The following is a 13,781-nucleotide window of genomic DNA, read 5'->3' as shown; positions in this document are numbered from 1 at the left end:
TTGGGAACCCACTTCCTAAGCGCACTGCCTCCAAACAAAGGAGCCAGTTGGCAAATACCACTCGCAAGAGACCAAGAGGCTGCGAGCCCATCAAAACGAGATGACAGAATTAGTCTAGTGCACCATTAATTTCAGAACATCATTAACTTAAAAGTGCGGGGGTAAGAAACATTTCTGACAGCTGGTTTCAGTTGCTGCCAAGCCTTCAGCATTGCACAGTGGTTGCGGGGGGAGGAAATAAGCTAGAATGGTAGTAAATGAAACCACTCGGCTGGTTTCTGGATTCGCTTTATTGTGGTCGCAGATCTCTAAAAACTGGGATTCTGCGCTCTGTAATTACAACATCCACATTTAAATGGAAGGAACAGGGATAACGTTTAAAAAAACGGCTGGAAGAGGAGCTTTGTGCCTCAGTTTGCACATGGTGCTGGGAAAGGTGCTTGAGCAGAGCTGGAGCGAAGCAGAGGATGAGGGAGGGCAAAGCCATCCTGCAGCAACGCCGGGAGCTCACGCAACCACTCCCCATCCCACACATCCCACGGCGAGCCCTCCAAGTGGCCATACACCCTTTTATTTTCCCCTTGCAAGGCACGGAGCAAGGCTTAGTTAAAGACCAAATGTGAGCTACCCAACTAAGGGCCGGCACCCGCCAAGTTTTCTGTCTGCGCTCATTTCCGACGTTGCAGTTATTACGAGCCCTGGCGTACATGACGGCAGAATTTGCCAAATTCGAGTGAAGTCTGCTTTGGTTAAATCCTCCCAGTGCCAAAACCAGACGCTGAAATGGCAGCCTCGAGAAGCCCGCTCTGAGCTGCTCCTTAAAGCAGGCTGCAAATTTAAGGCAGGAAACGTGCGAAAGGGAGAGGGAAGCAGCATGGGGACAGCAAAGCGCCCCGCAGCCTCCTAGTCCTGCTTCGCCCGCAGACCTGCTAAAATCCCTGTGCTCCCCTGCACGGCCACTTTTTGTGAACAAAAGCACGTGCAGAGCCAGCACAAGGGGCCCTGATGGAAGATGAAGAGGGCAGCATCAGCTGGAACACGTCCGTGCCCTGGAACACGAGGCACAGGAGGGCTGCAGCCCGGCTTGGTCAGACACTGCAGCAGAAAGGTTTTGTGTGCCAGCTGCCTGCATGCTGACAGGTAAAACCCAAGGAAAACTGCATTTCAGTAATACCATTTCTTGAAGAAAAAATCATTTAATTGCATTAATTTCTCTCCAAAGGTTGGCCCCGCACTGACGACCATTCAGAAACTGAACGCAGTTCCCTGTTAAATGCAGTCTGCAGCATGGCTACAGGATTTGGTGACAGCACGGCAGCTTCTTCTACGCTAAGTTCACGAAGACACGAGCTATCCTAATGCAAATTTCCACCTACTTTCCCCCACAGACCCTTCCCCCAGGAGAGAGCTCTGTTCCTGCAGCCGCTGTCCTCCTGTTCCCCAGCACAGCCCCGCAGTTTGCCCAGGCAGATCTGGGACACGTCTCCAGTAAGGGCTCAGCCCCCAGATCACTGCCGTGATGGGGTAACCCCAACCCAGAAAAGAGCCAGCCCCACTGGTCGCAAGCACAGCTCTCAGGAATAACTTTCTGGATTAAGACCCTTAGGGAAGTTAGTAAACAGAGATCCCACCAGGGCTTGGACCCTTCCCTAAGCCTTGATTGCTTTTCGGCTGCACCAATCGCTGCATTAACATTCTTTCCAACCACAGCTGTTTGAGAAGTTAGATGAGTTAAGCAACATGAACGTGTGCTGGACCAGACTGGGTGCATGAAGCTATTTGGCAAGTTACAGTTAAAAGAGATCATGAAAAAACATTATTCATTCTTTTCCTAAATCTTTCAGCTGTGGAATCAATACCCAAGTCTCCATACTGCATACAGCTGGCAACTGGATGTGCCAGATAATAAGCAATTAAAAAAATATTTGTCTCAGTCTCTGGCAAAGCCCCGTGGTACATCAGACACCGCGCAGCCATGCCACTAACCACATAATCTTCTGATAATTTCTGTGCTCTCATTTTCTCATCGGCTGTGATTTGCAGAAGTGATTGGAAGCTAGAGACAGCTTATGCAAAGGAACCAGTGGGATGTTATTCGCTGTCCGTACAGTACACACAGCTCCCCGTGCAGATGCTTTACCCCATATCCCGTCCTAATTGCTTCTGATGTTTTAACATCTCTTCTCGTGAAATCAAGTTCAGAGCAGGGGAAGCAGAGAGGAGGCGAAAGAAAATCCCTCCTTGCCTTGTGCTAACATTCACTCTGCTATCAAAGCACTGCGCCCTACGAGGTTAAATCATTTTGTCAGGCTTCCTGCGAAGCAGAGCAGCAGACACACACCACTGCTTTTCTGTGTTATCCTCGTACCGTGAGCAGGTAGCAGCCCCGATGCTTAGACAGAAGCGATTACTGGGATTAACTAACAAGATTACAAAACCACCAGCCAGCCTCAAAGGCCGTGAACGCAGAGCACACGCAGTGGCATGAGGGGCACAGAAAGCAATGGGACACAGGGGATGCGCACAGCAGCACCGGTCAGCGCCCCGTGCACGTCCCAGGGGACCCTTGGTGTGATGCTTTGGTGTGGACAGAGACCAGCTCCTTCCCTCATAGTCATTTAGTGATTTTAATAAGCCTTTGATTATCTTACAGAAGATAGAAATTAAAAAAAAATCCTCCAAAGGTGTCATTTTTGAGCGAAGCAAAGCCAGTAACTATAGCACGTGAAAACACTAGATACAACCAATTTAAGAGATTAATTCCTCTTCAACTTCCCTCTTTTCAGAGATACTTAAATTCCTACAGGCATCCCTATTATTTAGATGAAACCAATCACAGAGGCGCTACCCGCTACAGAAATTAACATCCCCGGCAGATGCTGCAATCTCCCATGCCGCAGTTGCTCAAGACACCCTGGCACACCAACTGATCAGAACCACTTCTCTCACTTTTCAGAGCATTTCGATGGCAAGCTGGACTCGCCATGGGTCAGTTCTCCTTAAATACACCCATGGAAGCAGGCAACAACCGGACCGATGTGGCCTAGGATGTCACCAACGAGTCCCATGCTGGCCCGCGAGGTGTTTGGCAGCACTGCTCCCACCAGCAGCTCGTGCAGAGCTTCAATTCCTGCCTCCACCAGACCTGGCTGCTTCACCAGGTGGATCTGTGCCTGTCATCTCAACCCATACTCAGACTAATGTAAGATTTCTGGAGAAGGCACAGCAGGGATGTGCTCAGGCCTCCCGGGACACCCGACCACGCTCCTTGCTCTGCCCCAGCCCTGCGTTTCCCCATTAAGCAGCCTTCAAATGCCAGCCGTCAGCAGCCTGATGCTCCAAACCCGTGCTCACAGCTCTGAGGGACTGAGGAAGAAGAGCAGAGACACGGCCCAGCCTCCATGCCAAGGGGGCAGCGAGGGGCTGGGCCCTCTCAGGGGCTGCCGAGCCAAAAAGCCAGCCCGAGGCCAGGAGGGGAAGCCTTAAACACGCTGGGGGCAGGGGGATGGAGAACGTGAAATGATTCATTTCTGACATCAGCCGTGATTAAATTTTAATCTCTCGAACAAAAATATGGTTCTCGTTAGCCTCATTAGTTCCCAGTTGTAGTGCAGGCAGCGGTGTCACATGGCATTAATCTCCCTGTTCATTAACGTGTCATATCAGCCCCTCGCGTCTGCTCACAGCGCTCTTTGAAACTGATCCTCTGCCTCTCTTCTGCAGGAGGAGGAAGTGCCAAAAAGCAGCTTCCTCGACAGGAAGGATGACCCCCCGAGATCCTGCAACTCTTGGTTTACGTTTCTAGAGATAATCTGTTCTTTCTGGGGAAGGAGGGAGGGAAGCTTGGAATAAAGGGATGCAAGGCTGCGATCCACACAGTAACAAAGACATTCCTGAGGTTTATGGCCAAGGCAAAGACCAGATAAAGGAGTGAGATAGTCTGAGTTTCCTTGTTGTTGTTGTCCTTGGGATACTTGGGAGAGCTAGAAAAATAAAGCCAGGTTGCAGCAAGGGTTATTTGCAAAGCTCAAGTGACTCCAGCTTAGCATACTCACCAAGGTGGTAATCGTGAACGTGATTTACTTAAAAACCTAGACACTTTTTACAATACTCAAAATTGTACACTGGATTCAGGCATGATATTAAGTTTTGCTTGCGTTTCAAAGCTTAAAATTGGAAAAGCTAACATTAATTAAACCCTAGTCCTTTAGTGCAACCCTTGTATTCCTTCCAGACAGGCAGGACATGGACTAATATAAATAATATAAAGACCCTGCCAAGATCACATCATTAAATACAGTTACGCACAGCTCAGCACAGCCACTCCTGCCTCTACAGAAGTCTCAGCAAACTTTCCAAGCGAACCGAGCACACCAGTGAAACCCAGGACACCCACGTTCCTGCTCCCTGCTTGCACAGCTCGCGATCTTTCAGTGTTTGCTTGCTCAGGGGTAGTCACGAAAGCCTCAGCGAACAACCCACGCTGCTGAATAAAGTGTGCATTAACTCAAACACACCAAGCCTGTGTAGATATCATCGTTCACACTTGAGGTGGCTCTGGTTTGCTGGAGGCTCAGCGGGTGATTCTTCCATCTGAATTTTGCACGTCAGGCTGGGTCTCTTCCAGTCTTAAAATGGCCATCCCTGTAAGCGCTATGCCCTCATCATAGGAGGGTCACAAACCAGCAAATTTGGGAATGAAGTTGCCAAATCCAGCCCACAGTTCACACGTTGCTTGATTTACAAGCTTAGAAAATCTCTGTTCCCAGCTTTGACGGAATGGGAAGACACTAGACAAAAACCCAAATGCGTTAAATAAAATAAAATAAAAAATAATAAAAATAAAATACACCAAAGCTATAGACATAAAAAAGGAAAGAAAATAGGGAAGAGATACATCTGATGGCTACTAAAGCCCTCCTGGAGAGGGAAAAATACAGCCTGGAGCATCTCATCAGCCCCCTAGCATTTAATGGAGTTCAACACGAACCGTTCACTAGTTCATCTGCTAGCAGACAGAACACTGTGATTAAAGTCCTGCATAGGTCAAGTGGTTTTTAATGAGACCTATAAAACACAAAACCTCCATGACATACAAGGCTTTCTTCATTCTCTATTGTAAATGAACTTCTGAGGATGGTAATTTAATGGCAATTAAATTACACACCTCAGAGACATGCTTTCATGACCTGCAGTATACCTGCCCCTCTATTAAGCTCTTAATATTAGAAGTTAAAAGCTATTAATATTATGTTCAATCAGCTAAACATAAAAAAGCAGGCATTTGGGGGCAGAAAGACAGAAGACAGACGCATGTCCTCTCTAGCAAAGTGCTGAAGCATCTGCAACTTCTTGGAAGCCACCTTGGCACGCAGCCTTCAAAGGGCACCTGAGCACAGCTCCAACAGGACTTGCCAGCACCCTCTGGGGTTGTACAGTGCTGAAGCACTGCTCAGATCCATTTTCCCTGCAGAAAAGCATGCCTGCATAGTCTTGTTTTATCCTAAATATCTGTTAGCAGTAGCTCCACCAACATTTTCCACCAGGGAAGAACACAGTGAACAGAACGCTGCAGCCACCTCATGCTATAACGTTTTATTTATTGGCTTGTTTAACATATTCCCTTGAGCTCTTGTAACTCTACCAGAATCTTAGTCATGAAAGGGAAAAAGGCAATAGGATTTAAAAACCACAATTCTAGCTTTTGTATCAAGTGTCTTACAAGCCGTACCACTGAATGCTTCTCTAGCAGTGGACGATGTTTCGTAAAATGAAAAATTCAATAACCATGGGAAAGGAAAGGGTTTTCAGATGACATTTGAATGTTGGGTGGCAGGGGGGTGGTTCTCTGAGGAAACAACAGAAGAAGAAACAGGAGATCAGTGGCAGAGTAGTTTAAGAGTTTGTTTATATAAGAAAATGTAATAGCTCTCTGGAGACACCTTACTGTGGGATAAAAGTGATTTTATTCCAGAATTACGAATTCACTTTGGAAGTGCATTAGCTATTCTGGTACAAAAAATGATTTAACTTCTGCAAGAACACCTCTCCCAGAGAGCCCGGCCTGACAAAGGACCTGTTCTGCTGATGGCCCATCCCTGCAGACGTGTGCCCCGGCACAACCCACGGGGAATAAAACCACAACTGGAGGCTTCGCGAGGTCACCCGCAACAAGTATTTTTCCTTTTAAACAAAGGGGCAGCTTTTCCCATTCTTGTTCAAATCTATTACAATCTTTCACATTAATACTCAGGAGGGAAGGAGCAGGGAGAAAGGCAAAGCCACTCGTCCTGGACCTACAGGGCATTCCTCTAGTGACTGGACCGAGACAAGCAGGACTTACAGTCTAAAAAACGTGGACACTAAAGTATGAGGTTCCCATTACATTTTTTTTTAGGCATCTCTAGTTTCATTAAAAAGCTTCAGTTAAACTGGGACCGCTTTTTACTCTTGTTACTTTACTGAAATGAAGAACAGTCTACAACAGCAGCAAGAAAACCAGCACAGCAATTAAGCACTTCACCCAGCCCATGGGTCAGACATTAAGTATTCTTTTGTGCTCTTGCAGTGCTTCTGGATGCCTGACAGCCTCCTCCTACTTCAAAAGGAAAAGTTCAGAATTGCAGAGGGAAGAAAACTCCAGCATCTTAAGACAGACCTGCTGAGCTCGTGATACCAGCGGCACCGTTACGTGCATGCCCTGTGACACAGACAGATTTGGCCTGAGCAGACCCTGAATATCACAGCTTTTTGGGGAACAAAACACCCAGAATTACAGAAGCTGCCCACTTAAAATTTGGCAAAGGTGGGCTCAGCCCTACATTTTAGAGGTACCAAAGTTAATCTCTAAAAGCTAGGCTAGTTTTGAGCACAACCGAAGCACACCTTATTTCATACAATTCACACAGCAAACAAGCAAAGTCAAGGGTTTAGGGCCAGGACAGCATCCTGGCCCCACTTCTCAGCTTCTGAGGTTCCCAAAGCACTCCTTATCCTGGGAAGTCTATCAGACCTCACACCAACCGCTGCAGGCACAGCTTTTTTCCCTGCACACACAGTAGCTTTTACAACCCACTGTGTGCTCAGAGTACCAGGGACCATCCTGAAGGGCAGCTCCACCCTCTAGTACGTGGCCCTGCTGTTCTCTGCTGATTCTGTAATTCTGTGATTCCTCCGAGGATGTGACCCAAGTGGCCTCATAGCCCCCCAAACCTCATTTCCCACAGTCATTAGCTACCTGCCTTCACCATCCAGTCAGGTACCCTTCTCGTTCCAGATTTTAAATCCTATTTTTTTTTTATGTGAGTGCACTTCTAAGAACCAAGCGAAGGTGTTATCAGATGCTCAGGGACCTTCATCTCTTCCCTTGTGGTATTGTCACGGTGGGCTCAGCTCCCCGGGCACGCAGCACATTCCCCAGCTGCCGTGGCTCAGAGGAGGTGGCCGGCAGAAGCAGGGAGGCAGGCGATGTGTCCTGCCTCTCCCAGGGGACGGGCTGCCCTTCCAAAGCTTCCCTGACTCTGAGCCCAAGCCAGCTGGACAGCAGTTGAAAGACTCGCTCCTTCAGCAGCACTCGGGGTCTGGAGACTCCAGCCCAAAACAAATAGAAGTGTTTAAAATTAAAATGGAAAAAAAAAAAGAAAAAGGCAATAAAAAGAATAAATTGTTCCTCACGGGCTTAAAGAGAACTCTGTTCTTCCTTGTCCTCCTGTATCTTCCTTGAACTGGTTTCCCCCTCAGCAGCTGAGGAGCGTTTGCTGGATCAGCCCAGGGGTCCGTGCCCAGCAGTGCTGGTCCACAGGACTCAGCGCCTGCAGAGCACCTTTAGGTGCTCAACAACCACAAATAACAGGGCCGCTGGGGGAATTTCTTATCTCAGACACCTTCATTGAGTCATCCCAAAACCCTGACCAGGAAAGCCTGATAATGTTATCTTTTGCCCTATAAGAAGTCACCGAGGTCTTCAACAGATGCTTTGGAGAAGAGTCAGAGCCCACCAAAACCTCTCCAACTGTCCACACTTGGGAGCCAACATTAAAAGACCACTTAACACCATCTGAAAATCAGTGCAGAAATTTTCAAAGCCAACTCAGTTCCAAGGCCAGCGCTGCCACCTGCGATCAGCAGTTCTCCAGATCTCAGGTACTTTCAGCCCGTACCAGAAGCCACCACAAATCTCTGGAGGATGATGAGAAATTATTTACAACCCCCCTCTTCTCTCTCCCCACATTTCCTTGCACTGCACCCAGCATCCCCTTCTCCAGGGAATTGAATGTCACAGTATATGCACAATAATAATATGTTTTTGACCACCCAGTGACCCATTTCAGAGGATCTAATGAAAAACGTAACCACAGATGACTGAATTGTACTGCTGGGTTGCTTTGATTCCTTTCTCCCACCCCTAGGAGAAGGAACCTAATTTCCTGTTTAAAGCATTTGATGCCACAACTGAGAAGAAGCTGAGGCAGCACCACCTTTCCTCCCCACCCACCTTTTCTCTCACCCCTTCCCTCAAAAGAGCCTGCCCCGTTCCCTCGGTGTTGTTGCTGCATACCCAGAGCCACCCGCTTGGGGCAGTGGAACTTGCAAACTCTGAATCTGAAGTAGCAAAGGAGGAAAAAAGAAAAAAAAAAAAAAGAAAAAAAAAAAAGCCTTATCTCAAAAATCAAGAGGCAATTCCTTTCAACCACAGCATCCACAGAATGCAAGCTCTGGGCTCTGCTTGCATTCCTGCCGGCCAGCTCATTGCCTTCAGAGCTGCAAACAGCCCCAGCGCCTGGTCCTGAGCTTCAAAACCCCCTTGGGAGGAGGCATTTGGATGTGGTCTGCTGGACACTGGTGGTGGTTCAGCACACCAGGGGACTCCCTTCTATCCCCTTGTCCTTTCACTTCTCCCTCAAAGACCTGAGAGACAGAACAGCCACTCAGAGCTACGTTGGCAAAACCTCAGGACCCCCCAGCACCTGCAGAGCATCCACACCCCCACCTTGAGCCCACCTTTACCAGGACAGGTAACTGGGAGCAGAGGAGCAGTGCAGGACGAGCCTGCCCAGCAGGGGACAGAACACACTCCAGTCTGTTTTTTTTTTGTTTGGTTGTTTTTTAAAATTGAAATCTTAACAACTCTGCAAATGCCACACCAGTATGCTGAGCACTCCGGATTGCCTTAGGAGCACTAACAAAGCTCGTTATGCTAATTTCTTAGTTAGCCTGCTCCTGAAGGGCCAGGTCAAGCCTTCAGCCTCCCACCACCAGAGGCCCACCCTCCAGCTAGAATCACGCTGTGCTTTGGCAGCGGGGGGAGCATTATTCCCACCCCATCCCACCCCCAAACAGAAGTCAAGCAACACATCCAGATTTTGTTTCTACAAGGGCAGAGACCCCTGTATCGCTGGGGAGCAGGATGATGCTTGAATTCTTACCCTGTAGTAACGTATCTAGAAAAAGAGACAAGCAATTTGGGAATAACTTGGAAACGGGCAGCAGAAAGCAACTTTTTTCAAATTGTGGCTTCTTTTCACGGTCTTAAGTTCATACTGAGTTAAGAGCTCGGAGAACAGAGCTTTTCAGAAAACCCAAGCTGTTATCCTTCACCCACTTACATACCATCTGGAGTAGGAGAGGAATGAATGGGACAGGACTGGATGCAGGGCTGCTCCACCACATGCAAATCCTTCAAATTAAATTCACTGATGCCATCTATAATGAGGGTGCCCTACCACGTGCTGTGAAGCCAGACCACGCTGGTGACATGTACCACATCCTCACCTTGGGCACCTCTTTGTGGCGTGGCCTTTCAGCTCCCCATTTACTGCACCAGCTCCACGCAGGCAGAGGTGCAGGTACCTGATGAGGTGAGCTAACAAAGCTGGGTTTCCCAAGGGCCCATTCCTTTAGGGTGTGTCTTTGGGGCCTTAGCATGAGGACCAGCTGAAGCATATCATACAGTTGGGGCACTGACAAATTTTATTATTGTTTAAAACCAAAGTCTACACCACAGACCTTCCCTTCTCCCTTCTCTCACATGCCCACATCGCTCCTTGCCAGATCACCAACCTCAAATCATAATAGAAAATCAACATGTACAATGAACAAGAAGAAATTATGGATTAAAAACAAGGCAGAGAGACTGTTAACCTACCAGATCTGTCCAACGTTGACCAAGGAGAGGTAGAGAGCCCACAGGACAGCCATGAGGACCATGTTCGCACATCCAGTCACCAGCACAAAGGCTGAAGTTGCCAGGCCGACCAGAGAGATGTTGTCCAAGATGCTGTCCATGTCCGACCAGTCCAGAAACCAGATGATTGTTGGGGCATAGCTCAGAGCATCCAGGTTTATCTTCCCTTTGAAATATTTCTTGACGCTCTGCAGGTAGAGTTTACATGGGAGCAGCCCCTTTTCTCCTATCAGCTGCTTGTTTTGGTGGTATGCCACCAGGAAGGCCACAACTAGGAGAACAGAGAGAAAAAAATTGTATTAGGAATTACCCAGAAATGTACCTTTTGAGTCCAAAGTTACAGAAGAATATTCACATGTTGTGCAGGAATTTGTTCGTGTCCTCATCTCCACTACAACACAGTCACTCCTATTAACCACGACGCTGAAGGCAGAGGAATTCTGTCTCTGCCTTCACACCAGGAAACGGCACAGCATCTGTTTTGAGATAAAATTTCTCCTCAGCTGCTGTAAGGGACGTGCCTCTTGCTTCAGGCAAGCTCAACACCACGCTTCTGGGAAAATCTCCCCGCGAGCACGCGACCTGACCCCGCACACAAGCAGGAGGCTCAGCCCTGCTCCGTCAGACTCTGCATGACCCCGCGTTACTCACATATGCTGTTAATCTCCTAATGCGGATGAGGAAAACAGCTTAATTGCATTGCAGATGCAGAGTGAAAGCAATGCATTAATTCCAAGACGTTCAGCTGGAATTTGCTTCCGACAAAACATGTTTGTAGAGGATACACCAAGAAACCCACACACACAGATACTGGGGAGCACGATTTAAGCAGCCAGAAGGGTGCCCACAGCCGTACTTTCTGACCCCTGGCATTTCAGTTTCACAAAATACTTTGCAGTGTCACAAACAGTGGTGGTGGTGACATAATATACACTATTCCCAGCACGTACAGCCCATGGCAGATAGATTTTATCCGCAATGTTATGCTTTGACTTCAGGGGACAGCCTATTTCCATCTTTACGAAGCATTACCTGTGCCTTTATCAAGTATTGGAATTTGTCCTCATTTTAAATACACTTAATATTTCACGAGGTGGTTAATGAGACAGCTTAAACTCATGCACAGCATCCCAGTGGTGCCCAAAACACACCTTTGTTTGCCTGGCAGTGTAATGGTTAAACACTGCAATAGCAAAGGCCAGGACTTATGGTACGGGTTGACCCTCTGGATCCTCTCACATATTGGTAGGTTGGAAATACAAAGATTTAATATTTTCCCATTCTCTAAATTGCTACTTTTTACATGTCGCTATGGCTGTCTTGTACAGGATCTATCTTGCACTGGACAATCTTAGAAGAGCCAGATGCTTTTTTTAACAGCACATAAGCAATTTAATTACAGATTATAGACCTAGAATTTGATGTTCTACAGAGCAAGTTGGTCAGCTTCTAGGGATTATCTCATATTTTAGGCATCTCCTCTAGTTACCAATTTGCAGTTTGCAACTGCAGTAATCTCCATTTCTCAGGAAAAAAAATGAAGGCCGACATTTCCTGATTAGGCTCCACACGTTTTGCTCCCAGCAGCTCACTTACCCACGTCGCAGGCATTATCCAAACACCAGCCACGTCACACGCAGCAGTAGCAGAGGTCTTACAAAATGCTAATTTATCTCCCCCCAGCCCTCCTTCGTTAATGATCAATTCTGTTTTCTTCCTTATCTGAACGCTGTCATTCTGCAGTCAAAAAATGCTGGTGCTCGGCTGGTCGCTGTCTCTCACTGGGAACCCCGGTAGAAAGCCCGTGTGAAACAGCACCCCAAATTCAGGCCTGGACCCACATTTCCTTCAAGTCAGGCCAGCAATCACAAGTCTGCAGCCCCAGGGAATGAAAACAAATGTCCTGTTTCCCCCTAGACACACAGGAAAGTCTCCCACGGACTGCAGCTAATCCCCTAAACACCTGCTGCACCTCCCTGCACACAGCATGTATTTCAGTCTCACTGTGAAGTCACCACAAAGTTACAATCCCACAGACCCGAGGTCACTGCGAGGGTTCCCACCAATGTCAGCAGGTCCTGAGTCCCAGCATCAACACAAAGTTGAGGCTTTCAGCGTTTGCATCTCTTTCTGCCCATCTTTTATACACCACGAAGGACTTCACACACTGCTAAAGACTCACTGAATATTTTACTCAATTATGGGCAGGAAAAAACTGTCTGCAGCACTAAGGAATCGGGTTTGTACAGCAAATTGAACGTTCTGTATCTTAGATTTTAATGTTCTGTATTTTAAATGTTCTGTGTTTTGTATTTTTCTACCAATACTCTGTTCAGCACAGCTGCATAATCAGAAAACCTAACACACAAAACCAGTAGAAACAATGCTCCTGAGCCTCAGACAGTATCTTCAGTTCTGGGTAAAAAAAAAAGACCAACTATACCTTAAAACTCCACAGCTTGACTTCCCCTGATTAGCACTGCAGTCTGCTGCCCAGTTTTCCAAAAGTGCTAATCAAATTCACCTCGAAACGCTACAGAAATTGCTGCCCCAACCCATAACTGCAACGGCTACGCAATTTTTTTTCCTTAAAAAAATCTAAATTAGACCCCTGTACAGTATGCAAGATAAACAAGGAAAGGGCAAATTAGGAAAAGCAAACTATAGCAATTGAAGAAATTGTATGTACAAAAGACTGCACAGCCTTTTTGAGTCTGAAAGCAGCAACGAGTGCATTATAGGGCTGGCATGAGCTGCACATCCAGGGACTGCACAGCCTGGGCTCCAGAGCGGTTTCCCTCACACCGATTGCTTTCAAGATGCTGCACTGCTGGTATTTTGCATGCAAGGATTTCAGGGCTAAACCCCATCGGCAACAGATCTCACCAAGACCCACCTACACTTGGATCCATCACCCCGAACCACTGGGGCACAAGGATGGCGAGTGTCATTCATGGCTCGCATGGTTTTTGGGGTCCGTCCCTGACCCAGCTCCTTCTCCTGGACCTTCCCAGGCCAAGCCGCTGCTTCGTGCCATGCTCCTGCTCATTTCCAGCATCTTCGGGAGCACCTCTGGAGGACACATCCCGTTTGCTTCCCAAATCCCACCACCAGGTCATCCAGACCCACCCTGCCGTGGCACCAGCTAAACCTGCAAGAGGTTTCACCCTGTAGGCAGCAGTTCCCATGTCACCCGTCCAGAAACATGAAAGACAGGAAGATAAAGATGGATTTTGCAAAGGATTTCAGCAATGCAGGAGATGCACAGACCCGGCAGGGATGAAAAAAAAAAAAAAAAAAGTTCTCTATCAGCTTGTCAGTGCTTCTTCTCCCTGAACACCTCTTCCTCCAGGGAAGGATCCCTCCAGGGATCTTCACTTTGATCTTGGTTTAGTCAGAAGAAAAAGTCCCTTTTGCCCCCAAAGCTTGTGCTTTTGTTCCTCTTCCTTAACCCCTACTCTGAAGGCTCTCTCACCTTTGGCCTTTTCTTTGGGGATTTTCCACTCCCCATCTTCCCACTCCCTGCAGGTAAATAAAACATGGTCAGCGAGCGTGCTTCCACCTGGGGCACTGCCTGGCGGGCTTGCTGTGCTGCCAC

General features: G+C 47.7%; 1 protein-coding gene across 3 annotated transcripts in view; it reads right to left on the bottom strand.

Annotated features, from left to right (window-relative positions):
- LMF1 (lipase maturation factor 1) overlaps positions 1-13,781 on the bottom strand; it is a 186,594-nt gene that overhangs the window by 167,470 nt on the left and 5,343 nt on the right. Inside the window, exon 2 of one of the 3 annotated variants that reach the window (XM_068698852.1) lies at positions 10,145-10,454. In XM_068698852.1, coding sequence (XP_068554953.1) covers positions 10,145-10,454 — 310 coding nt within the window. Of the gene's footprint in view, positions 1-9,771; positions 9,791-10,133; positions 10,455-13,781 lie in introns of those variants that run through there. The other 2 variants (XM_068698850.1, XM_068698851.1) reach the window with 2 other exon arrangements.

Source organism: Anas acuta, chromosome 15, assembly GCF_963932015.1.
Source record: "Anas acuta chromosome 15, bAnaAcu1.1, whole genome shotgun sequence".
Taxonomy (NCBI): Eukaryota; Metazoa; Chordata; class Aves; order Anseriformes; family Anatidae; genus Anas; species Anas acuta.
This window is presented reverse-complemented; position numbering and strand designations above follow the sequence as displayed.